The 27641-nt window shown below is 43.9% G+C and overlaps 1 protein-coding gene across 4 annotated transcripts in view; it reads right to left on the bottom strand.

The window, feature by feature from the left end:
* Window positions 1-27641, bottom strand: part of LOC100757073 (kalirin) — a 528077-nt gene that overhangs the window by 331699 nt on the left and 168737 nt on the right. For all 4 annotated transcript variants that reach the window (XM_035444595.1, XM_035444596.1, XM_035444597.1 and 1 more), the window contains exon 6: window positions 18878-19000. In XM_035444595.1, the coding sequence (XP_035300486.1) occupies window positions 18878-19000 (123 nt within the window). The remainder of the gene's footprint in view (window positions 1-18877; window positions 19001-27641) is intronic.

Below are 27641 nucleotides of genomic sequence, written 5' to 3'. Positions count from 1 at the left end.
AACTGAAGGGAGCAAAGATGTCTCTCTTACTCTGGAGAGAGCTGTACTCAAGGCATAACTGTCCCCAGTAATATGGCAGATAGGGTAAAGACATGGTAATTAAATAGCTTCCCATCACCAGCTAACAGTGTCCTTCCCATTTCCCCATCTTCTCATTCCCTGCCACAAGACCTGAGGTATGAGCCACTAGCCAGGGTGTTCTGGAAGACAGAGCTTAGAGGCCACAAGATTTTTTCCACTCTGAAAAATAAGATCTGTGGGTCCCTTCTTCTCCCTGTGTGACTTGAGGACATTTCCCTACTTGATTCCGAACAGCACCAGAGGGTGTACCTAAATGCATCTGCAGGAACTTCCTTGACCTGCTGTCTCCTTTTACATTGTGTTTTGTTTACATCCATTCCCATCTCTGCTTGCTTATTAAAAACTCATGAGCATGTATGCTGTTTCCTACCAGGCCAGCAAAGAGCTCTCCAGGAAGGAACAAGACAAAAGAAAAAACCCACCAACACAGTGCCACGGTGATCCTGGTTATTTTTAACAGCTCCCTCCTATTAATTGTCTATCAAAGCAGCCATGTAATGTGGTTTCCTTGGGGAACTCTTCTGCACACATGATGCCTGGAGGACCAGAAGCCAGGTTATTCACACTCTCGCTCTTTGTTACAAATCTTCTCAGATGATGATAAATATTCCTCAGTGGCAGCATTTTCTCTGGGCTCTGTGAGCTGCACTGTAGTTCATTAACACTGGGGCAGGCTTAATGAAGGTTCCTTTATTTTCCTTTCCCACAGTCCCCATTCATTTCAGCTGTCCCCAACCTCCACATGCTCCATCCCAGAGCTGGCCCAGGCTGATAAGGTCTCTCTTAATTTAAAAGGTCTCTGTGGAAGTTTACAGGTTAAGTGAGGCAAGCAAGCACAAATCCATTCTGATATCTAATGGCCTCTGAGCTCCATCTCTGTTTTTAGTGAGGCCTGAGCTCTTCTGCACACTCACTTAAGAGAGCTACAATATCTTTGGCTGTTGTCACTTGAAACAACTATCCTTTATGGAATTACGGATCATTATCAGCACCGTTGGCTGAGTTAGAACACTGGAAAATTAGACTATTTATAGAACTGTCAGAAAAAAAAAAGCAACCTTACACTTTGAAACAGAAGAAGGAAAGACGGGGAGAATGGAAGTGCTGGTTTTTGATAGTTTTGTCTTCTAGGGGATAACACTGAAGTCCTCCCAAATTTCCTGCTTCTGTCATTGTTTTCATCTGGGTTTATTATGAAATGACCTTGGCATAGAGACATGAGGAAGACCCTGGCCTTGGACACTCTCCCAGGAAGCATGGCTAGGGAAAGGGAGTCATGGCTGGGATGGATAGAGGCGCATGTATAGTGGGTTAGAGCCGTGAGCAGCTCTCTCTGGAGGCCTTTGAAGAAACTGGGAAATTCGCCTCCTAGTGACCTGGCTGACAGGTCCAGAAGCTGATCTATTGGCACATTAAACCCCACTGCTCAGTGGTTAAGCCCCCTCCTAGGGTAACTCTGGCATTTACAGCCTGACATCCCACAGGCCAACCACACCTAGAGCCAGAGAGCCAGCATCACAGAGAAACACAGGAAGATATGGGCAATCATTAGCAGATGACACCCAGGGTGCCTATGGGAAAGTGGATGGAGCACTGATAATGCCTCAAAAAGCTGTTCTCCCAACTGGGTTCAAACCCTGGAAGGTTCCTCTCCTCCCATTTATATGGATCTCTCTACAGTATTCAGTTTTCCTGTCCTGGAGGGGAGCCATGTGTTCAGCTTTGGTCACATAGGGTACAAGGAAGAGTAAGACATTCATTATCTTTGTAACTGTGCCTGTTTCCACTCTCCTCCTACCCAGGGAACACAGAACTCTCTAGCTGTAACAGATGTCCTACTGTGGCCACCTCAGGAGACTGTTAACAGCTTGCCACTCGTTCAAATATTTATAGAGAGTGGGGCAGGTTCTGTGTTAGGGGTCGTGAGTGATCAAAGAGTGGGACAGAATTCCTGCCCACCTCAGGGTTCACCATGTAAGACAAATCCTCAAATAATGTTGTTTAAAGCAAACAAAATTAAACATGTTCTTCCACAGACACAGAAGCAAGTCATTGAGGATACAGAAAGAGAAGGGTTTGAGCCACCAACAGAGGTGGTGGGAAGGGGCTTAGGGAATGGGGATGCTGGCATTTCTCAAAGATCCCCTCTACTCTAAGCCTGAAATGACAAGGAACACTAAAATCAAACAAAAAAGACCAGAGCTTAGTGTCATATTCTGGAGACAACCACAGAAAATGCTCTCATGTCTCCTCAGCAGTGGGCAGGGTTTGTCGTGCTGAAACTAACAAGTAGTTACAAGTCACAGAAAATGCCAAGGTGATACCCTACACAATAGAGATAACAGGAACTTGACTCATTCGTTTGCTCAAGCTCTTCTCTCCAGCTCCTGTGCAGAACGCCAGGGCAGCCAGGCAAATTATACCACCAAGGTCATCATGTCATTCATGTTGTTAACCTAGAACCTGAGGGGAATGAGCAGTCAGGTTCTAAAACGATCCCGAGAACAAAGACAGCCACAAACCAAATGTGAAAGAAGGAGTGGCAGTGACAGTCCACCAACTTAAAAAAGAAAGGGGTACGCTAAGCCTAAGTGAGTGAACAAATAGGGTGCTTGGTCAGTAGAGGCAAACGGCATTTCTGGGCTGTGGCCAGTCTGTAGTGTGGTTCTGTTGTGTGACGGTTCTATCTCTTTTAGAGAGCATCAAGTCAAGCTTGTCTTTGAGACACAGCCAGCAAGAAAGGAGATCATGGCTCTTTTGACCTTTTCATCTGCTATAGCTGTTCCCTCCACTCTTTCCCCTCTACCTGGCTCTCCCATAGTTTTTTCCTTGACATCCTCAAATGTAACTGTACAGCTGCCTATCAATCAAGGCATCACTGTCACTGGACCAGAAGGAAATATAAATGGGTTCTGCTCCCAGCAATGACACTGACTTAAGATGTCACGACACGTCTGTGCTTCAGTTTCCTTACTTGTAAAATAAGGGAGTTGTGGTGTGGCCCCCATAGACTCATGTGTTTGAATGCTTGGCCCTTAGGGAGTGGCACTATTAGGAGGTGTGGTCTTGTTGGAGTAGGTGTGATCTTTTTTGAGGAAGTGTGTCACAGTGGAGGCAGGTTTTTGGGTCCCATATGTGCTCAAGCCACACCCAGAGACTCAGACTCCTTCTGCTGCCTGTGGATCAAGATGTAGAACTTTTAGCTCCTTCTCCAGCACCGGCCATGTCTCCCTGCACACAACCGTGCTTCCCATCATGATGATAATGGACTAACCCTTGAAACTGTAAGCCAGATCCAATTAAATGTTTCCTAAGACTTGCTGTGGTTGTGGTGTCTCTCCACAGTAATAGAAATGTTAACTAAGACAGTTGAGCTAAGTGATCCCAGATCTTTTATTTCTAGGGTAGCAGTGCCTAGGAGGCAAGGACAGCATTGCCTACCTGGGAAGTAGGTAGCTCAGCTTTGCTGTCGATGGGCCACATCTTGGCTCTTCGCTGCCTTGCAGTATAAACATCGAGTCAAGAGCTAGATCTCCCGAATTCATGTTCTACACAACCAATAGCCCCATTCTCCTCACACCCTCTCTCCTCTTTAGCCCCTCTCCCTCAGCAGAAACAAACCAATACATAATACCCTGGCTAATGGCTGACTTTAGGAGTACCTTTGTGCCCATATTGACCTCAAACTCACTGTGTAGCTGAAGCTGACTTTGATCTCCTGGTCCTTTTGCTTCTTACCCACTGAGTGCTGGGATTACAGGCTGTGGTTACATGCCCGGCTGATGAGTATCTTCTAACATCCTTCAGAATGGATCTAGCAAATTCTCCGTATACACTCAGCACTACTATTATTCTACTGTTATCATCGTCATCATCATTTTTTACAGTGTAGGATAGTGTGAGCTATAACTTTGACCTACAGTATGCAGTACAGTTGTCTCACGGTCTGTTGTGTCATCTACCATTCTCCCATATCATTTGGTTCCCAGCAGGAAAAATAACTAAGTCCAGCAAAATCTTGTGGCCTTGCAAACCTGGCACCCTACCCACTTTTGCTACCTATGAAAGTCTCCATTTGCTTGTTTCATTCCCAGGGGCATTAACTGGAGACTACAGGTGGACAGCTCCTTGTCCTGTGGCCTTATCATCTGCTCTGACAACTGAAATTAGAGCAGCCACTTTCCTGCCTATCCAATCACCAAACCAAACCAAACTTCTTGGGCCCGGCGTTGGTGGCACACACCTTTAATCCCAGCACTCAGGAGGCAGAGGCAGGCGGATCGCTGTGAGTTCGAGGCCAGCCTGGTCTCCAGAGGAGTGCCAGGATAGGCTCCAAAGCTACACAGAGAAACCCTGTCTCGAAAACCAAAAAAAAAAAAAAAAAAAAAAAAAAAAGAACTTCTTGGCAGAATCTTGAGCTTTCAGCCCTACACAAAGAGCCCTCGCTTTGAACATGGCTCTTGCCTTTCCCCCAGTGCCTATGAAAACATGCAAAGGTACTTACTGACAAAGAGTCTGATAGCTTTCCATCAAAAAGTACAGACAAATGTTTTCTGTGAATTATGTTTCGTTTGTGGTAGACTCTGAGGAGACACCGGCTATAGAAACAAACTGTGATTTTAGTAACCTTAAGCTGTGTCACGTGCTGGTTGCTAGAGCAGATTGTTGCCAGGAGTGTGCATTATTCGACTCCCATTCACCCCTCTTCTAAAAACTGGGACAAACTTCCTACACCTGTGGTCACAGACCCCCACTCTGATCAGGTGCTGTGCGTTACTTGAAGCAACACAAAGCATTCAGGCAGTTGCCTAGTAACGACTAATGCAGTGATGGCATTGTCTTTTCCCTCATCCAGTTTCAGCAAACTAGCATTATCCACTAACTTGTACAAACCAAACCAAAGTATTAATAAAAGCACAATAAGTGTGTCAACTATTCCAAACAGAGGCACCAGAAAGAGCCAAAAATCCCAGCCTATTTCACAGAGAGCACAGTGCAATGTCCCCCTTACTATTCCTGGGAAGTCTCACCTTCCATAAGGCATGACACATGTGTGCCAGCCCTACAGCTGCCAGCCTGCCCCACTTATTATACCCTTTCTGGCAGATGTTCCTAGGAGGATTTAAGGGACTAGAGCTGTGAGTTATCTACAAGGCTTTCCTTGACCCAGAGAGAACTGAGAATGCTAGTACCACTGTCTCATGCCATGTCCTTCCATTCCTTAAGCTGGAAAATTAGACAACTGAGAGTCTTAAACCAGACTTCTTGAGATGCCTTCACTGCTTGGCATGTGATTTACCACATCCAGAGCACCCACAGTTGGACTGTCTTGTCCTCACTGAAGGGAACAAAGTCTCTCTGCTTCTCTCTGACAGGACTGTCACTTGGGGAAGGACCTTCTTCCCCAGGCTGGGTGTGGGGCATTTCATTTTATATTCTAGGGACAGTGTGACTTGTTTTCAGAGGCAGCAGAAAGTCATAAAAGATCTGCTTCATCTCTGCATTGAATAAGTCCCAGGCATGGGTCTTAATCCCGTACCAGTTAATGGAGCCATGGCATCTTCACGGTTACTATGGTTATGAAAGTAATGACCTGCCTATCCAATCACCACAAAGGCAAAGCCTAAATACCACTAAGGGCCACTTTCCTGAAAAGGAATCAATCCTTTTGACTAATCCTAGATCCTTTGACCCCAAATCCAAAGTTAAGGAGGGAATCCAGGCCAAAGACTGGTCAAGGGCCAATATGCCCAGGAAACCATTTAGTATTGCATCAGTTGAGATAAACACTGTGCACACCAGGGACACACACCTGAGTGCTATGAACTGAAGTTCTGATGGGTAGTTCTCAGGAGACTTTTCTCATCTCAAGTTTCTTAGGCATATAAAAGCTGGTTTAAAATATATTCCTAATTAGAGGACATATGTATTAATTATTAGGGATAATTGTGTCATTAAAATACAAATAGAGGAGATTCTCTTTCTAGCCAGCTAATAACCAAATATCACTACTCTATGGGCATAGAACTAGTAGAATTTATGTTCAGCCTCCTATTTTTTTTATCCAGCTTGTTATTTTTTTTTTTAGGGAGCGAACCCATGGCTCTGCATATACCCAGCCAGTGCCTGAGCACCTGATTCACACCAAAGCCCTCGTGCTTATTGAGGGACAAAAGTTGGTTGTAGTTTCCTTCTCCATTTTGAATATTTCAAGTAGCTATGGATTATCTTTAATGTTAACATATTTAGTATTTTAATTAAAATTAAATTTATTAAGTTTGCTGAATTATTTAAATTATTTAATAGCTGTGGCCAGGCTGTATACAGTCAACATTAAAATGTCTCTTATTTTTCTATCTCTTTTGAGTTTAGTAAAACTTTTTTTTTGAAAAGCAGAGTGCAATTTGGAAATAGTGAAACAGGCAGGTCTTAGTTAAGACTGCTCTTAAAAGGTGTGCAAACTGTAAACCCACTTTATTTAAAGTTTTTCATGTAAAAATGTTATTTTATTCTTAGAAAAGAAAAACAGAACATAGATAGGTCTTGACTTCACTTAATTGACTCATAATATTCATTAAATCAGTTGAGTGATGTGTTCAAAGTCACCAAGGGGTCAAATGAAACAGAACCAGGCTTTGGTCCTCAATCTGAGGGACCCCTTTTCTCATTTTTTTTCTTGTGTTCTGCAACTTATATTTTGTCACACTCAGAGATATATGGAAGTATTTGTAGATTTCACCATATAGCTTTTAGTGGTTCTGGGAATAATGTTCAGTATCATTAAGAAAATAGAGCCTGTACCAAGCTGATGGAGAGAGCTCCGCCTTATGTCTCTCCAGCTTAATAAGACCGTTTACATCTTTGTAATCCCAAGCCTACATTGGATCCTGGAGCTGCTAACGCATCAGCTTATGATTAATTAGTTTAGCATTACTATGTAAACCTGCTGATCCCACCTTGAAACATATGGATAGCGGGCCTGTAACATCTGGAGTAAGAACTGATGGTGCTTGAACCAACATAGCATCAGCTGCGGGAAGTGATGAGCTCTAAGTGAAACCTCTAACCCCGCCCCCCACAAACCACAGGATGCCCTGGGGGGGGGGGGCAAAAGGGAAGCTGATGGATGACTATCTGGTCTGGTTTGGCCAAACAGTAGGTCAAGCCAGGTGGAAGCCATCTGTCACTGCTAGCTAGAGAGAGGAAAGAGTAGAAATGGATTGATGCTCAGCAGCAACAGCATTGGTCCACAAATCCTTTTACCCCTCTGGCCTGGCTTGTTGTAGAGATGTTTCCTCCAGCAATTGCTTTACAAACCATTAAACAGCCATGAAAACAATCGCCTGGCCATATGTCGAAGGGCCACAGAAACCCACAGCAGGTTGCAAGAGAAGAAAATCATCCTCTTCCTTTCTTGGCACTGAGAAAAGCCTCCACAGAGGTAGGTGTGTGTGTGTGTGTGTGTGTGTGTGTGTGTGTGTGTGTGTGTGTGTGTGTGTGTGTGTAGACAGACAGATGGATAGATGGATGGATGGATATAAAAAGGAATACATAGATAACCTCACTGCAAGATTAAAAAGGTAGGTATAGCTGGCATTAGATTCAGGGACACCAGCAGAGAAAGTGATGAGGAGCAACACAGCCCTTCTGCAGTGGGCTGTGGTAATTCTAGGCTGTCTTTAACTTCAGGTTAAACACATCTATCGGTATTCCACCTATCCCTTGGCCTTCTTGTACAGGGTCTATCGAGAGTATGGTCTGTGGCACCAAGCACAGCAGTAGTTGAGAGCTGGTCAGCAATGCCAAGTACCAGGTACACATGACCTTCAGCATCAAATCAGCACTTTAACAAGGTTGTCTCAAGTGACAGGTTCCCACAGCTGGGAACTCTGAGGAGCTTTCCGAAACAAAAATCATTTTTTATAGCTTTTCTGACCCAACAACATGAATAGGTGGATATTTGCCAAGTATAACTTCCCAAGTGTTGTGTCTAAAAGCAAGACCGCATTTTATCCTAACAACATTCCTAGCAAGGGCACTGCCCTTATCCTCAGGTTACAGAGGAGATGGTGAGGAATTTGAATACCCTGCCTAAGGCTACTCTTGAAAGGAAGCACAGAGCTGCAACTGGCACCCCGGGGTCCTTGCTATGATATCTCAATTTGTCCTGAACGTGAAGGAATCAGGATGGCTCAGGATCTTCATCACAGGAAACGGGACATGGTGAAGCAACATTTCCCCCAAAGGTATTAAGAATCATATCCCAAGGAAACAGGGCCTCTGGAGAGAGAATTACATGTCGCTATCTTTGAAGCCTTTCTGTTGTACCCTTGACTTGCTCTGGAATCTCCAGATTAGTCCCTTTCTAGAAATAGCAAAGAGGCCTGGTGGGTAGACTTCTTCCAGCCTCTCCCTTCATGGAACAATACTATCTACCAGCAAACCAAAGGCTACAGAGGAACAGGAATTTTTCTACATAGAACACAAGAAGTTTAGGATTCCAAGGCCGCTTTAGTCGGTGTCGTGCCTTATTGTTCAAGTCTTAACTTTGTTATCTTATATACTTATTATCTGTCCATCCTTCCAGTTATCAAGGCATGATACAAGCAGGAACAAGATGCAGAATTCTGCTGGGCATTGGTAGTGCATGACTTTAATCCCAGCACTCGGGAGACAGAGGCAGCGATCTCTGTGAGTTCGAGGCCAGCCTGATCTACAGAGAGAGTTCCAGGACCACCTCCAAAGCAATGCAGAGAAACCCTGTCTTGAAATCCTCTCCCCCCCCCAAAAGATGCAGAATTCTTCTGCCCATGTCATTAGGAACATTAGAGAGTAAACTTACAAGGATTTACTAGGCACGTATTTCAGTGTCATAAAATATAGCTGGGAAAAGATGGAGCATCAGGGGTTGGGGAGTGCTACAAAAGACAGAGTGAGGGCATGCTTCTCAAGCAACAATACTGGGGCCTGGCACTGGGGAAAGGAGGAAAGGGAAGCATGTGGCTCTCTGGAAGGAGAGACTCCTCATAGAGGGGAAGCAGGGGAGCAACAACCGCCAGAATCAAGAAACAGCAGGAATGCAGGTTAGCTAGGGCAGATGAGCAAGATGCAGAGGCTGCAGAAAGTGATGTTGGCTTGGAGTAGGGTGACAAGAGGCCAGACTCTGGGGATGCTTTGAGATGAGAATCAAAAGAACTTGCTAAAGGAAATCTTTTTATTCTTCCTTATTTCGAACCCTTCAGCTGTGTCATGACCTCTGCTTCTTTCTGTTCTGCTCCCATCAGTCCTCTTGGTCCTGACCTCTAACACCTTGTAAATATATGATTTGCAAATGTTCCACTTCTATGCCTTTGATCCGTCTCTGCCCATTACTTGAGTTCCAGGACAGGGTTGTCCATGGCCAGGATGGCACATGAAGATTGCTGCTGCTCTTCACCTCTGACACTTTCCATATTTGTCCTGCTTTGCAGGTGAGGGCCTTTGGTGTTCCTTTTCTTGTCTGACACACTAGGTTTCATGGACCATTTCATTCAACTCCCCAAGACTGCAAAGAAGAGGCATGTAACGGTGTTGGCTGAATTTCACACAAATTAACCCCTTGGCATTTGTAGACCTGGAGGTGAGCAGGCAGTCCTGTAGATCAGTAAGCTGAGGGAGGCTTGGGAGAAAAACATAGTGAATACTCCACAAACAGCCCAGGGCAAAAAAACATGCGGATAGAAAGACCTCAGAAAACAACTGATGAGACTGAGAAAAGAGATGCCAGAGGTTTGAGCAGAGAAACAAGGCAGAAGAGACAGCAATATAGGACCAAGAGATGGTAACAATCAAAAGAGAAGACTGAGCCAGGCCAGTACCAAACACATGTCAGAGGTCTAAGTTGTCTTCTAAGCCCTGAGCGTTAGCTTGGAGAAGCTTTTCATAATTAAACCTCGGCCAATGGTTGAGCAGCAGGTGTGTGAGCCTGTACAGTGCAGTGGAGTGATGGTGAGGTGCTCTTCCCATGCCCAAGGACACCTGTGTTTCCCTTCCAAACAGGGCCGACTAGGGGCCGGTGTGCTAAGGCAAAAGGGCATTGGAAGCATTGGTGGAAAGCAAGAAGGAAGGTTGTGGACAGGCAAGTGTTCTCCTGGATGCTCTTTTCGCTGTGTGGTGGTGGTGGGAGCTCCATTCTCCAGCAAACTCTACAGAGTAATCATAATAGCTGCAGAGTTTGACTCGGGCCTAATGTCAGCTGACTTAATTTCTTCACATTGGACTGTGATTCTCCAATTGATTCCCAATCTTGTGTAGATTTTCTGGGACCCAGTGTGTAGCAATCTAGGGTAGCAGGAACCAAATGTAGCATGTTTTTAAAAGATCTCAGGTGACTGATCAAACAGTAAGAGTAGAGGCCTACTGCCTTCCACAAAGTCACATACTTCTACATGGCTGAGTTCTGAGCATGCTCTGTTCAGCTCTCCTCCCCGGTCTAGTTAAGGTTGATGGTGGAACCAAGAACAAAGATCACAAATGGGTCCAGGGCTGATCAGAGCATAAAATCCATTCCTCCTACTGAGTGGGCAGAAAAGGGAAATTCCACCCACAAAGCTGTTTGTAGAGATACAAACGCTGCATCCTGTTGAACTTGACTGGTAAGAATAGGCTGGCTGGTACTACATTTGGTACTTGGCAATCTCAGGTTCTCTGGCAGGCCTGACCAAGGAACCCAAGTGTAACTCCCAGAAAATAGACAGCCCTTACTCTTGTTATCAAGAAATGCAGTAGCTGCTCCACTTCCATCTTTAGGATCAGAATCTCAACAAAGAAGCTCAGGTCATGTGACTTGAAAGGCCACCAAGACCAGTAATTCCTGGACACTTGTTCCTGATGGGCCTACAACACATATTTAGCCAGTGACAGTACCAAGGAGGTGGTGTTGATGCAAATCTGTACCGTTACTCCAGATAATGGCTGGATGTTTCTCCATCTTTGTATATTCAATCACTTGAATCTCAAGTGTTTTTCCTGTAGAAAGCACACATTTAGATCTTTCAAAAAACCTGACAATCTGCACCTTTGTTTAATTGTTTCACCTTCGATGCCATTATTTTTGTGTGTATATGTATTGAGTATATAAATATATTCATGTACGTGTACATGTGCATGCTAGTGTGTAAGCATATGTGTGTGCAGGCAAAAGGTCAACGTTGGGTGTCCTCCTCAGTTGCTTTCCACCTTGTTTTTTGAGATAAGATCTCTGAACCTAAAGATCATCAATTTAGCTAGGCAGGCCAGGCAGGGAGTTCCCGTAATGTACCTGTCTATGCCTCCTCATAGAATTACTGGTGCATACCGAAATTCTCAGCCTTTTACATAGTGCTGAAGAACCAAACCCAGGTCCTCATGTTTGCCCAGCAAGCATTATACTGAGTCATCTCATCAGCTCCTACTGTCATTATTGACACAGTGGAACTTACATTTGCCATTCCACTTTTTTCCATACATGACACATTTCCTCCTACATCTCTATTCCTTCTACACCCCTGTATTTTCTAATGCAGCATTTTAATATCTTTACTGATTGATTTTTCACTATTTTTAACTTATCTTCCTGGTTACCTAAGGAACATCTTATCAGAATCAGCTTCTGATATATACTATTTAATTCAGCGAACATAAAAACGTTTCTCCTGGAGAGAGCTTTATGTCCTTTCCTATGTATTGTGGTATTCTTCCTGTATATATTACATTCATAAACGCTTCAAATCTAACATCACCTAACATCAGATTGCCGTAATTATCACTTTTTATAATTGTGTGCCTATTGAGGCTGAGATAGAAAAGGGGAGTTAATGTGTGCTACAGCTTTTCTTATTAACATCCTTACTTATCATTTCTGCATGTTTTTATTTGCTTCTGTGGATTCCGGTTACTACCTGGAGAAGTTTCTTTTGACAATACAGACCTTCACCCACATATCTCCTTGTGAAATTACTTGCAAATTTATTAAATTTTTATGTTATAGTTCCAACAATACAGAATTTTATACAACTCCTTTTAAAAATCAGTTAAGAGAAGGTAGAGGAAATATGTACATACCTTGTCCTTTATAGTTACATAATTAGTCTTTAACATTATGGTAGATTCAAATTACTTTTGGGAATCACTTGTTTCCAGCATAAGGAATTTCCTTTGTAATTTTTCTTTCCCATTTTTTCTCTGGTAAACTATCAGGTCTACATCTCCAATCCCTGCCTTTTCTAGACCCTCTCAAGGGCACCTTTAAAAGCTCGATTGCCTTAAATGTCTATAATCTCTCTTGTAGATAAAGTCAGTTCCTTTGGGGGAAGATTTGGAACTTGATTTTTTTTTATATGTTTCTACTCTCAAATCAAATCCCTGAGCCATCCATGGCTCTACGGTTGGGGTTGGAGGCAGTAGTGTGCTTTCTTTGGTGGTACCTCCACTTTGGAACTAACTTTTTAGGGGGGTGGGGTGAGTAACCTCAAGTCTCCATGGCTTATTGTCTCTCCCAGCAAGGAGAGATCCTAATATTCTCACAGCATTGCCTCCATGGTACAGCTGCAGTCCCCAAATTAGGGCTCTGCAGGAGACTAGATCTACACCTCTAGGCCACACTCACCCATGAGCAAACCTTAGCACAGGTGGCTGAGGGCAGGATTAGAAATGTCCTACCTGGGAAGACAGTCCTACCTGGGACTTTAGCCAGGAGCTGGAGGAAAGAGGACAGTGCAATCATGGTTGCAAGCAGTTTGGAGTGGTTTTCATCCTGCTGAACTGGGAGGGCAGAGGAGAGAGGGGACCTTGACTCCAACACCATGGATACTCTTCTTGATGAGTTTTTATGTATTTTTTAAATACATGAGGCTTTATTTTCTGTATGAATTTAGGATTATTTCCAGATCTTTAACCAGTATTTTAAAATAATTTTCTCTAGTTTCAATGCAGATCAGGTCCACACAACTCCTTGGGCTATGGCACTGAAGTCTTTTGGGTCTTGAGATGTTTTGGTTTAGGGAGTAACTATTTTATACACACAAGTGTTACAGAACAAGAGTTTTTTTGATGTAATGTGAACATAAATTATTTTGGGAACTTGTTAAAAAATACATGTTCCCAGGAACACACAGCCAGAGATCATGACTTTCCAGGACAGGAGAAAGAGGGGGGGGGGGCGGGAGGAAGAGGTGGAGGGGGAGAGAAAGAAAAGAAGAGAAATACTTATTTTTACCCAGGTTTCTACATGATTCTAATTTTTAAAGATGCATACAGCATTTATTCCTTCCTCCTCTTCATCCTGCTCTTCCGTTCCCACCCCCCAGGATTGCAAAGGTGCTTTGCTATTATACTAGTGTGTAAGTATGTGTTCATTCGTGTGCAGACATGTGTGTGTGTGTGTGTGTGTGTGTGTGTGTGTGTGTGTGTGTGTGTTTGTGTTTGTGTGTGTGTGTGTGTGTGTGTGTGTGTGTGTGTGTACTTCCACCCAAATCTAGAAATTCTTCTACTGTAGGAAGTGCAGTAGAATTCTGATTTGAGGCCTCCACGAATCAGTAATGGCAGGTCACCCGGTCACCCCACAGCAGTGGGGAGAAGAGTCACCTGCCTGGAGTCTTTCTGTCTCTTGCAGCAGATATGGCTTTTCCTTGGGCATATCATTTGTAACTTACATTCAAAAAGAGAGACCACCACAAACCTTTTGCAAGTGGCTTGATTTATATACCACCAAATGCAACATTCACTTCTAAGTGAGTTAATAGCATTGAAGCTGCTAGGAAACATGTGCTAGGGAAAGGCTTCCTACTGCCCGGATGCATGTTGTGTGTCATTACTACGAATCCTCTTAGTTGTCATAACAACAGAAAATGAATACCATTTAGTATCTTAAAACTCCAGACAGAAGCTATTAACAATGCACTTCTTCCCAAAGAACCAGCTAATTAAAACTGTAAATAAGGCTGTGTTGGGTTTCTTCATACTCCGATGAGGAACTGTCTCATGAAGAACCATACACAGATGGCTTGGCGATTGTTCTCTGTAGACTAAGCTAGGACTTACTTCCCAAAAGAGAAGGCCCACTCAAGGAATGGAGAACTTACGGAGGGGAGGCAAAAATTAAGAAAGAGGAGTTCCTAGAGAGCACAGGAAACCTGGCTTTCTGAGGCACTATAGGACACCTACATTGGACATTTTCCTACTGGGCTTGGAGGGTGATGGTCTTCATTATTACTGATCAGAAAAAACAAAAAACAAACAAACAATACCCCCCAACCCCAGGCTATGAGAAAAATCTAAAGTAACCAGTTTTAGCCCCCCCCCCTTTTTTTCTAGATTTGTTCATGTACACACCGAGCAGGGCATTATCCCACATTCTCAGTGTGTTTAATTGGTGAGCTTTATTGGTACCAATTCATAAATAAAGCCAAAGAAGTTTCTGATTTTCCACCCAGGACTTAGGCGGTTATTTCTGGATTAGGTACTAAATTAAACTCACATCTCCAAGTTGAAGCTCCAAGTCCTAGCATCTCAGAATGTGTTCACATTTAGGGAGAGGGTTGTTATGGCAGTAATTTAAAATGCAGCCATTTGTGTGCAGCCCTGACTAATACAACCTGTATCTTACAAAGCCAGGAGACCAGGACATGGAAATACACCAAGGGTGTATGCATTCACAGTGAAGGCTTTTTGAGAGCACACCAAGAAAGATACCTTTTTTTTTTTTTTTTTTTTTTTTTTTTTTGGCAAGACACCCAGAGAGTGTCAGGAGAACCCAGTCTGCAGGCACTGTGCTCTTGTGTACACACAGCCAGAACTGCACGATAAGACATTTCCGATATTTGTGTTTTGTTGTGATGGTGTTGCTGGGGTAGAATCCTGGCTCTTGAACATGCTGGGCAAGGGCTCTACCATTGAGCTACATCCCTAGTTTTTAAAAATTTCTGACATTTAAGGCACACTGGTTGTGGTACTTGCTAGAAAGTACATTCCCAGGAAATGAATACAATCAGTAACTGTCACCTTAGCTAGAATTATATATTTAATAAGTAGATAAACAGTAGATACAGGCATGAAAACGTAAATGGGTAATTTATGAGCTAATGATTTTAGATGTAATTTGATGTACCCAGGGCTTAATATACATCAGTTAATCCACATATTATTCATGATTATCCATGAGTGAACAGGGAGCTTGTTGAGCCAATGCTGGTTGCTAATGAACAATGCACTTGATTCCCCCTCCTCATCGGAGGCACCCCTTTCCTCTTTCACCCTTGCTGCAGCATTCCTTGTTGTGCTGACATGAAACTACTGGGTTGTGATTACATATTTACTGTGTAGCCACACATTTGACATCTGTTTCCCTTGGGAAGTTCTGTAGGACCTGGCCTTCTCTGTTTTTGTTCACCCCTGCAGACCCACCATCCAGCACAATACCTGACTCTCAATACTTGCTCTTGGTTAAAAGAAGTTACCAAGTTCTTGAGCTCTGAAACTGGGGAGAGTGAATATCATGATTTGCACTGTATTGTTTCCCTTGAAGGTATTTAAAGAGTTTGTGTATACATTCCCCTGGGGAGAGGACCCACAAGCTTAGTTTTATATAATAGGGCTCTGTGACCTCCTGAAAGAAAAGAATCCCTGGCCTAATTCAGTAGTAAAATAAGACTAAACAGCAAAGGACTCACCTGCAGTTTGAAATAGAATATGCTACAAAACCATTCATATGCATAGGTGTGTGTGTGTGTGTGTGTGTGTGTGTGTGTGTGTGTGTGTGTGTTCCAAGAACAGAGACTGAAATGCCTCAATGAATTTGCAGAACCATCCATATCCCTGTCCCTTTCCCCCACTCTCCCTGAAGACCTGATCATTTCTGTAGTCATTGGCTGGAGTAGTGAGTAGCTGCTGGCATTCATCTGTTTCTTGGCAGTATCATTCATCACCAAGGCTGGGGAAAAAGCCTATAATTCTTCCCATTCACCTGTTTGGAACGCTGCCATCCTTCTTTGTAGGAAGCCCCTTTTAATAACAAACCTGTAAACTTCCCAGGAAGCAAGGGCACCGAGCTGTGTTTAGGGAGCACTGGTGCCCATGCAATTTGATCGAACAATCCTGGGATTTCCCTTCCCTTTCCCAGCAGCCCTAGAGGAGATATAGCCTAATCAGGCTACGGATGCCTCCCCTCTGCTTGCTGCTGGAGCATTCACTGAGGAGCTAGCGGACGGGCTCCTTTACACTAATTGGCTGTTGGGTATTAAACCTTTCATCTCCCAGTTCCAGAAGACACTGCTCTTCGATATTTCTTCCCTTGTTTGTGTCCTGAAAATGACTTCCACAGTAAATTTGTCAGAGTAAAGGTTTTCAATGTGCCATTAACTCATGGTTACCCACACTAACTGGGGAGGGCAGGAATGCAGATAATTCAAAGCCAAAGGCGCTTTCTGTCTAGCTTCCTAATGCACGGCTTCAAGGGGCTTGGTGGCAGACTTACCTCCCTAATTATGTTTGTCTTCGTTGCTTATTAAAATGAGTTTGGCTGCCTTCGGGCCTGGGAGTTCAGTGATTTGAAAATTCTGACACAGAATTTGTGAATGTCATCAGGGAAAAGCCACAAGGCACAGAGATAATCAAACCTGACTAGATTTGAGTTCACAGTCCTAATCACCTGTGATCAATTACTTTGTTCCTGTGGGGCTGAGTCTGGGGATAAGAAATGATGGCAGTTGGAGGCAAGGAGTCTTTACATTTAGATGAGGATGCAAGACTGTTGCAGTCCAAACTGATCACACACTTTCATTGGTTTTCCTACCTGGCCTCACAATGTAGGGGACAGTAAACCATGCCTGTTAGAGGCTGGCTACATGTGGGCCTGACCACGCCTTTCAAGGCGTGGTCAAGGTGAGGTCAGGATGACGCAGGATGGGCTCTTAAGGGGCTGCAGAGCAAATGGAGAGCCCCTTCTCTCTCTGGCCTCGCTGCTCAGCTGCCCCTGGCAAGCTCTGGCTTGCTTTTGGCTGGTATTTATCTCAATAAAGATATCTTGACCTTACAGACTACAGATCATCTATTGTGATCACACAATATCATAACCTTCTTTTCTGCAGCTAGTGATCTTGTGTGCAAACCTAATATTGCTCATCTTTACCCAGCAGCCTTTGATGGCTCCCCGTGTTTGTCATTATGGCCTTTCACAACCAGCCAACCCTCTCTGAAGCAACAGGACCCTGCCCTTTCAAGTAGAGGCAGTGCTAGGTTTGATACTGGCCACGGAAATGGGCATGAAAACCAGCCAATGGAGTGTAAATGGACATGCCACTTCTAGGTAGCAGGTCTCAGAGCCAGCTGTGTTTGGTTTTACACTTTGTCTGGCCAAACACCTGGCAGTATCTGAGATGGTGGCTGCTCCTGACTGTTGCTGGTGCCTATGATGAGCCTACTTCCAGCTAGCTAGTGATGAATGTATACCAGGAACAAGAAGCTCTTGCTTTCAGCCACTTATATTTTAATGCCCTTAGTCAACTTAGCAGATCTGGCACGCACATATCAAGCTACACTCTGGCTGAGTTTTCAGCTCTGTAAGCAGACAGTGAACAACTGAAAGACGAAATCGTTTCTTCTTCAGCATCTGAAGTCCAGTCTACAGCACATCCAAAACCAGTTGGTTGGCAGTTGACTATGAAATTCTCTTCCTTTGTGGCCCCTACCATCATCCAAGTTTGTGTTTCTCCAACACTCTCCCCACTCGCAGCACAAAGCTACAAATGGGTAAAGCACCCTTGGTTTTCAGGTGCGTGGGGAAGGGTGGAGCTATGCGTCTGGACCAACAGGGCATCTTTGGTGGTGATATTCTTAGGCTCCACATGTTTGGAATATAATATGGCTTAAGGAGAGAGAAGATTGAGAAAGGAAGCCTTGGAGCTATCACACAGAAAACATGGTATTCACAAAGCTAGGTTTCACGTGTCATCCGGACTAGACTCACAAGTCCCCATCTATCAGAACACCAGCATTTAATCATGACTTACCATGCACCAGACCCAGTTCCAACTGCTTTACAATTAGCTCATTGATTACCCAAGTAACATTCTGAAATAGTTATGATTGATACTTCACAGATGAAGGAATGGAGGTAAAGAAGAATGAAACATGGAGATGAACTCCCTATGGCCACATTGAGAGGAAATGCTCTCCTCTTACTTCGTGCCTCCTTGAACACTCCCATCGCGTATGCTCACTCCCACTGTGTCCCCCCATAAGTCACATACTGCCAACTCCACAAACTGCCATTCTCTAAAAACCCCTGCCTTCTAGACTAACAGAAAATGATTCCCCTCCCTTCTCTCCAAATCAGCGTTCAAATATTTGAAGGCAGCAATCATGTGTCCCATAGGACTGTTCTTCCCACTATAAGCAGCCACAAGTCACTCAACACTTCCCAGTACACCATAGCTTGAGGCCCTTCTCCATCCCTGCTCAGTGACTCATACTTGCTAGGAACCAAAAAAATGTCAGTGAAGTCAGTGGAGTGGAACTGGTGACTCGCCTGTCTTTTAGTCTTGTGCTGAGCTAATGCCCCTACACGCACATTCCTTTCATAGTGTGAAGTGGGGTCATGATCTGCTGTAGGAACAGCTGGCTGGCCCGGTGCCTTGCACAGGTCCCCATTCTGGCAAATGGACTGCTAAAACATCTGCTCGTTCAGTACTCCTCGCTCTAACCCAAGTCTGCTCCTCCTTCTTTGCCCTGCTCCTTTCTTGTCCTATCCCAGAGGCATGCTGGGAATGGCCTTTCCACTCACCATGGAGTTCATAGCAAAGTGATTGTGCTGTGTCTGGAGGTCTAGTGCATGCTGGTAGCTGACTCCGATCTCTGTGTGGCTCTGAAGAAATAACTCCTTGTTGTGGCTTATCCAGTCGAACATCTAGAAGGGAGAAGACGGGATAGAGTGATGAGAAAGGTCATAGGTCAATCAGGACAAACCATTCAAAGCTGCGGAAAGAATAAAGCCCTCCAGTTGATTCCCAGGGAGAAGCTGTCTTCTCTCTGGAGTCAGCATGGGCCACAGTCTGGTCTCACAGGAGAACCCTCATGTTTTAGTCTAAAGAGCTACAGGCAGCTTCTGCTTCTCTATAGAGCCTAGGGTCAAAAGAGAACATGAGGGAGAAAACTGAGGAGGTGGGGTAGTGGTGTTTATTAACAAAGGTGGCTACAGACCCTTTGTAAAGCCTCTAGAACACCCCAGGAAGGCTCCACACCTGCTTTGAGGACAAGCAAAGCTAGAGCAAGCTGGGAGGCCTAACCTACTCATTTAGGTAGCCATGTCTCCTCCCTGCAGCCCACACACAGCTCTTTAGGATGCTGGATCTAAGCTAACCAGAGTATGATTCTTCCCAACCATTCAGTCTGTCTCGGAAATAAGAATGTGAGCAAATCAATGCAATAAGATGTGAGAAGTTTGGCAGTTCTTTAGATGCAGTTTCTTTTCCTTTGACACTGTCCTTTTGTGTCACTGATCTTGCTTTGCTGCAGCCACCTGCTGGAAGCCAATGGAGAGTAAAGGGTGGAGTCAAAGCAGCTTCAGCAAACAGTCAGGGCCCCGACTGAGCTGGGTATGGGCTGTATTTTATCTCTGGACTTCTTGGGGACCCGAGGCCAGAATCCTTCTCTATTTTTTTTTTTTTGCCCCAGTTTAATTTAAAGTTTGTAGAGATTGCTGCCCAGAGCAATCAAGCAAGACAGCTAGGAAAGGTGTGAGCAGACCTGTGAAAAAGAGCACTCTTCTTGGGCGGGCACACCAGGTGTACATGCATCTGCATGTGTGGCGGGGGAGGAAGGGTGCCACAGCCCCTTCCAGAGTGGTGAGAGGACCAGATAAGCTCTGAGACAGGGGTATGAGGTTGCACCAGCTTTCCTGTCTTAGATCTTCTCTTTACATAGAAAAGTAAGTTTGCTTTTCCAGTTGCTCAACTAGTATATATGGGATACCTGCCATGACCAAGGTGACAGAGGATCAAAACTATGTTTCTTTAAATTATGTGGCTTTTTATAAAGTGTAGAAAACTTATGTGGACTCAGGTTCTGTTTATTTATTTATTTTTATTTACCTGAGACTTTCATACATGAGTACAACACATTTTCATCATTGGTACCCTTCCCTTCCTCTCTTCAACATTCTCTCTAAAATCCATGCCCTCTTCTTCTATAATTATTTGTGTGTGTGTGTGCGTGTGTGTGTGTGTGTGTGTGTGTGTGTGTGTCTTAAATCACAACTCTAAAGGTCTATGGATATGATAGAGGCTAATTTGTGATACTAGCAGAGGATAAAGAACAATATATCCCCTAGAAAAGAGGATCCTGTGTTAAGCCTTGACTTGAGAAGAACCAGATAGGTGAAGGCCAACAGGCTAAGTGACCCTGCAAAGCAAAGGTGGAATACAGGGTGGAAATTGGGGCAGCCCAATATGACACAGGTATTGAAAATACCCCAGGAATGCTTTCTGTGCCTGGCTTGACAAAAATAAGACTGGAGAGGCAGGTGCACAGACTGACCACAGAGGGGGTTCGTGCTTTAGAGTTGTGGACCGATACTGACATTAAGATGTAGGAGAGGGTCCTCAGTTGAGCTATAAAGTATGAACGAGCTGTGGCAGCAGTTTGGGATGCAGACTATGGAGAGCCAGCCAGAGGACATACTTAGGGGGATGGCACACTAATCCAGGTATAGGTGGGGGCTTGGAGAGGCAGTAGAGTCAGAGAAGTAGACAGGTTTGAGAGCCCCTTTGGTCAGGACCTCCCCAAAGCTCATCAATACTTGGAGAGGAGAGGGTGAGAAAGAGCTAGCGAGAGCCGGGCATTGGAGGCGCATGTCTTTAATCCTAGCACTTGCGAGGCAGAGGCAGGCGAATCTCTGTGATTTCGAGGCCAGCCTGGTCTCCAAAGCGAGTGCCAGGATAGGCTCCAAAGCTACATAGAGAAATCCTGTCTCGAAAAACCAAAAAAAAAAAAAAAAAAAAAAAAAAAGAAAAAAAGAAAAGAAAAGAAAAAGAAAAAAAAAAAAGAGCTAGCGAGACCAGCTATAGCATATTAGCCCCTGCAACCCCAAGTTCTACCATGGGGGCTGCTGAAGAACGAGGACAAGAGACTGAGGGTGGGAGACACAGTGAGCTATAGTTTGAATGCCTCGCATTTCAGATGCATAGGAAAGTTTCAAGCCGATCTTCCTAGGAGCAGCTAGGCGTGTGTGTCTGGGGGCCTAGAGAGAGACATCAGGGCTGTAGCAACCCATGCCTGAATGTAAGAACATTACCTTACAGGTGCTTATCTGGAGACTCTCCACCAGAACTACTCAAGTAGCAGAGGGTTTATTTCAAGCTGGGGTCTCCTGAGCAGGCTGAGTGGGATAGCTGCTGTGTGTGCTATTCTGAGTCTATCAGCCCTAGGTGGACCCATATTGCAGGCAGCTGGACAGAGCTCCCCTAACTCCTAGTTATCATTAATGATGAAGAGGGAAAGAAGGCAAGTGCTGGAGTATAGAGGATTCTCATTCTGCAATTTTTGATCCTTAAAATTCTTCGCCCAAACTCCATTTCAAAATAATTGCTCATCCCTTTCCCTTATTTGCAGAAAAATCAAGAAAGTTAATGAAAATCTGAAATGCCTCAAGTCCTTGGAACTTGTGATGATGAAAGTGTTCACTCCATACCCTTCTTTGGCTATCGCAGCAGCCCAGACAAGTGACTTGGCATTTTCTGCTGAATAACTATTTAGACATACAAACAGGAAGATGAGGTATGTGCAGCACCACAGTGATTAGATTGCTGGGCACCAGGTCCTTGCTGGCCTGCAGAGACAGGAGAGCTGGACATAGGCCAAGCGAGGTGGACAGCAATGTAAAGCAAGGTAAGAGGTCACAGTCGCTGTGCACTCTGCTGAATCAGCTCCTCCCAGGTTGATGCTGGCCCCGATGCTACCCCCAAATCCATGTTCTGCTCATGAACTGCTTCCTGGTAGTGAGGCACCCTGACAGTTTAGCTTGATCTGGAGAAACTGGAGTAACCTGTGTTCCAGGAAGAGAGGAAAAGGCCTAGTCTGGGACTCATGTAAAAATGTGTTCTGACCCAGGAGAGCCATAAAACCTTTTAGAAATTTTGATTGAAACACATACATATAATTCATTATATAATATATCATATATTCTGATATATAATATATTACATATTCTGATTTGCAAGGGATAGTGATTCCTAGAATGAAAGTTAGCATGCTGGCTTACAGATAGCATGTTTTTTGAAACCCACAAAAAATATTTTTTCTATTCAAAACAACAATTAGTTTCATGGAATCTTCTGGGTTAGAATATATATTCAGTGCTGGAGCTCATGTTTCTAGCAATTGAATTGAGGAATGTTGATGTGGGTTATCCTTCTGTATGCGGAGAATATATTCTGCCTGTCCATTGATGAAACAGGCAGAATATAGCTAAGCAGGAAATCCAAACAAAGAGACAGAGAGAAGGAAATGCCATGTAGCTGCCAGAGAGGCAAGATTCCAGGGAATCACTGGTAAGCCACAGCTACCTGGTGATACACAGATTAGTAGAACTGGGCAAATTTATGAGAGAGAAAGAGCCAGCCAGTAATAAACCTAAACCATTGGCCAAACAGTTATAAATATATACTAAGTCTCTAAGTGATTGTCTTACAAGTGGCTGCAGGGACCTGGTGGACAGAGAGAAACTGGTCAAGTGGGACCGGACTAGACAAAGAAAATCCTTCATTTATTTTACAGAATGTAGCAAGAAACTGGCCTTGTTTTATAGCCAGAGAAAAGCAGCTCCTTGGTCTCTGCCACAACTTTTCTCAAGTACTTTCAAGTTCCAATGCCCACTGGCATGTATCATCTTATGGCACCCTCAAACAGTATGATATGACTATGACCATCAGATCCTCATCACAGAGAAGTGAACCCCAAATTCTAGAAATCATTATTCTACCCTGTGCTACATTTACTGAGTGACTTCCAGCTAGGGCCTGAGAAGCTGTACGCACTATGATGTCCCAGCCAAGGAATGGTGCTTAGCACCATTTGTTTGCCAACATTCAGCTACCTCCTCTCTATGGCTATACCATAGGAAGAGTCACAGATGCCTGGGGACAGCTGTTTGAACCACAGTGCTTCTCTGAATAAATGTTGGAAAGAATAAAGGAAACAGCAGGGTGAGGAGGGAGGGAGGGGAAGAGAGAGGAAGGATGGCAGTTGGCCATGCCTAGGTTTGCTAATGTCCAGAGAAGAAAAACCTTTCTAAATGGTCCTAGCCACAAGTCAGAACCATTTTAAATTTGATCCATTTGAATTTGGCTATCTGGAAGACATATGAGTCAGGCTGTCCTAAAGATGTAAAGGAGGAATACAGCAAAAGAGAATACATCTACAGTATCTTTGGATCCTTTATATCTCCACCCCCATGTTTTAAGAAACTACAAAAATTACACTCAACAAAATATAACAACAACAACAAAAATCCTTCCAAGAGGAAGAATCATATCTAAGTAATGCAATTATCTTTCTGTCTGAACAGTACACAGTTTTCTTTGTCTTATTAAGAAAGATGTTATATGTAAGCTACTTGAGGTTTTTTTTTCATGTTTTAACTAAGCTAAGTAATTTTTTATGCTAGCTAACTTCAGTAAAAATACACAAATCTGGTTCTTCATAAATAGTCAATGTTAAAGGAATCTATTTAAATGCAAATTAGGAAAATAAACATGAGGCTTTCCATTTTTTAAAAAAAGATGGGTTAGCTAAAAAGGTTATTATTGTTCTGTTCTGTTTTTAATGAAGCATAACTATTTCATAGAGCAGAGATACTGAGTAAAAGTCTTGTGTTTATTTTTCTTCATTTAGTGAAAGCATCTGATGTCATCTAACTCTCAAACTACCTATTATTAGTGTTGCACCCTAATTACAGACTACATTGCAAATAAGATACTCACACTCAGCCTTGATAAGTAAAAGTCAGAAAAATAACTCAGAGGTTTCTTTTGGCTGGATATGCACATCTTAGTCCATACAGAGACACACCCTGTGCCCTATAGTGCCTCACCCATAAAAACTGTGACCCACAAGGTCCAACAGCCTCCGGTAGGTGAATCTTGTTAGGCCCGGGAAACAAGGTTTCCAGTCAATTATAAAATAAAATCTTGTGTGTTAAAGTACAAAGAGCAAAGAATACAAATCATTACAAGCTGCTGTATGAACTTTACCAAGCCGTATTGAGGGTCTGAACCTCAGTGTTTTATCTGTAAAACAGAAATAACAATTTATACTGTTTAAATCTTAGGCTACCTGGGACATTCAAATAAAACGATGGGTTGGAAAAAGCTTTATTGGGTCCTACATACATATGGATTTTTGAATCCATATAGTGAGTATACTCTAGCCTACTGGAGGCTACTTGAAACCTACTGTCTAGGTTTCAAGACCCCTTATTGTGGTCAGTCACCTCTCTTATACCGACTCATTTTCATTTAAATCCAAACAACAGGTGAAATGTGTTACGTAAAGCTGCAAGTTCATACTACAAAAGCACCAGGGGCTAATGGAACTCACCTGTAGTTCACACGTGTACAAAACACTCAACCCACTCACCTGAGATGCACTGCTAGAGCAACCACAGGCCTCTTCAGAGAGCAGCCCAGCGGCACCAGCATTCACTCACTCACACAGGGACCCTGTGGGTGTGTCTGCCTACACAACATTCAGAGCCCCTCCACCAATATACTTGGGCTCTGGTACTCTGTGGTCTGCTCTGGACGGCCTGACCAGAGACAGTGGATTAGGCAAGACCTTGAGCCCCATCTGATCTCCCTGCCTCCACCTAGTAAGGAAGCATCCACACTTCTCCTCCTCCATCATCTCTGCCACGGGCCTGCTCTTTCACTTCTAGAGACTCACTCACTTTGGTTTGTTACGGCACCCGGCCCCACCCCGACACACATACACACTTAGGAGGGATGCCAATTAAAATGCATTTTTCCTGTAATCGCTTTCGGAATTAGTTTATCCTGGATATAGAAAGAGCTCAATAAGCTCTTTCTGAGCACAAGCCATGGATGTGATACTAAAATAAGGTGGCAGAGATTCTCAGACAAAAGATGAGAGGCCCTACAAGCACACAGGAACCAGGCAAGTTTCCTGACTTCATAATTCTGCCTTCACAGGGGCACATGCCCTTGTTCAAAAATGGCAACATGTGTGTTCTCATGTGTGCATTCTTGCCCAGGGTTCTTAAGACCCTCCAACCCTGGTTTTTAATGATCAGCTCTCCTAGAATTAAGCTTTCCTGATTTTCTAATCAAAAGGAGAAAGGGGAGATGGAAGGGAGGGAAACAGGGAAGAGAGAATATTAGGGACCCCAAGATGTGGACCTAGTGTCTAGGTTTCAAGACCCCTTATTGTAGTCAGTCACCTCTCTTATACTGACTCATACTGACTCCTTTATTCAGTCCTTCAGACTGTGGGGCTGTGTTTAGGGGAGTGGGGGGGTGTGTGAAGAGACCACCCTTACACAGATCTCCACAGAGGCAGAGGCATGGCTTGGTGATAAACACCTACTGAAGATGTCCTTAGCCTGTTTTCCATTATGTTGGTGGCACGTCTGCCTACAGATGTTTACACATTGCATGAAGGAAGCTGCTTTCCCCTGTCATAAACTCTGTCTGCTTGAGGGAGGAGAGCCCAGCCGGCTATCTAGGGGGCAGCATCACTGTTAGTCAGCTAGGATGCCAGTGTTACCAATGCGGTTTTGTCTGTACACACACTTGATCCCATAGCACATTTCCTTCACCCCCACCGGATTCCTTAAACCTTAACACCCAGGTTCAACAGCATCACCATTGTTCACAACTTCAACAGTCCTAGTTTCTTTATAACACAAACAGAAGTCCACTCTGAGCAAAACCCCTTCCTTCTTCTGCATAGCAATCTAACCTCCAGTTAGCATCTAGATTGTGTTTCCATGACGACAAATAAAGACGCTTCAAGCCAGGACTTTATTGAATCTTGGTGAAGTATAAAGATACTCCCTGACTGGAAAGCTGTACCTGGATTGGGAATAACTACAAAAAAACTACATATGCATTGACATGGACACCAAAACTTGGGCAGCCTTGAATGGTGACTTTTGTAAGGAACATGTTCATTGCAAGGACCTTGTCTGCTATGTTAAGTGTTACAAGATACGGGCTCCCATGGGGCATTGAGCTTGTAAGCATGCCCACACTTGGCAGTTGCCAAGGCAGATTGTATCTCGTCGTACTTGAGCTGGGCTGGGCATCTGAAAGGATTGCCTGGTGGCAAGCTACAACTCTCGTATCATTCTTAGTAGATCAGTGACAAACATGGCCCATGAGCTTGTAAGTCGAAATGCTTAGAAGAGATTAAGACTCCCCAGCAGTTGTTAACCTGCAATGTTAAACCAGAAAACATCGACAAGAGTACTGTACTTTCTCCTCGTCTTCCTGTTCTCCATCCCTCTTTCTCATTTCCAGTTTTTCCACATAGCAGTAATAACAATAGCAAAAAATAGTCTTAACAGTGACTATTTATTAAGTACTCTCTATATGCTGGATATTGTCCTAAAGATTTTACATATATTAATTTACTTACTCCTCCCAGCAAGGTCAGACTTATTTTTCCCACTATTAATATACAGTGTCATCACTCCATTTTACAGAATAGAAGACTAAGGCTCAAAGTATTTAATTCACTGAGCCAGAGGTGCACAGCTAAGTAAAGGAGAAAGTCAAACCCAAGAGGTCTAGCTCATGTTGATGCTCTTAACTTGGATGCAGTACTGAAGTCTGGCCCAGAGCTCCCTTCTCCTCCCAAGGTCCCAGAACTGTGCTCCTGTTCATCCTTTACCTGGCTTCCTCCTGGCATTCCTATGACCTGATCTGCTTACTGCTGGCTTGAGTCTGCACCCACAAGAAGAAAGCCAGCTGCCCCTACTGCTCAAGTCTGTTTGACATCAGTTTATTCTCATGAAGAATGGATATGTTTTTGTTTTCTGTTTTCCTGGCACTACCTGGCTGGCCCTCTTAGCCAGGTGCTCTTCAGAGACAGGCCATCTGCCTGCAGATCTACCTAGTGTCACCCTTCTTTCTGGGCACCAATAACACATTATCTTGTGGAAATGAAGACTTTCTTAAACTTGAACTTTTGCCTCACATCGTATACCTAGTCTCAGCATGCTGGAAATGGCAGGAACATCCTAATTTTCAAGCTCACCAAGTTCACCGACTTTTCCACACTTGCCTTCTACTCCTCTGGCTATCCACCTATGGCTTCCTTTTGTGTCCCTTGAGCTTTTTATGACAATGTAAGGACTGAACCACCACAGTTTGTCTCAAGCAATCCTTACGTTAATGTTATTACAAAGAAGGTACTGTAAGTTGTGGTTTTATTTTGTTTTTTGTTTTTTGTTTTTTGTTTTTTTTGAGATGGGGTTTCTCTGTATTGTTTTGGAGCCTATCCTAGAACTAGCTCTATAGACCAGGCTGGCC

This window comes from Cricetulus griseus, chromosome 4 (genome assembly GCF_003668045.3).
Source record: "Cricetulus griseus strain 17A/GY chromosome 4, alternate assembly CriGri-PICRH-1.0, whole genome shotgun sequence".
NCBI classification, from domain to species: Eukaryota; Metazoa; Chordata; class Mammalia; order Rodentia; family Cricetidae; genus Cricetulus; species Cricetulus griseus.
The sequence above is the reverse complement of the archived record's forward strand: the minus strand, read 5'-3'. Positions and strand labels throughout refer to the sequence as shown.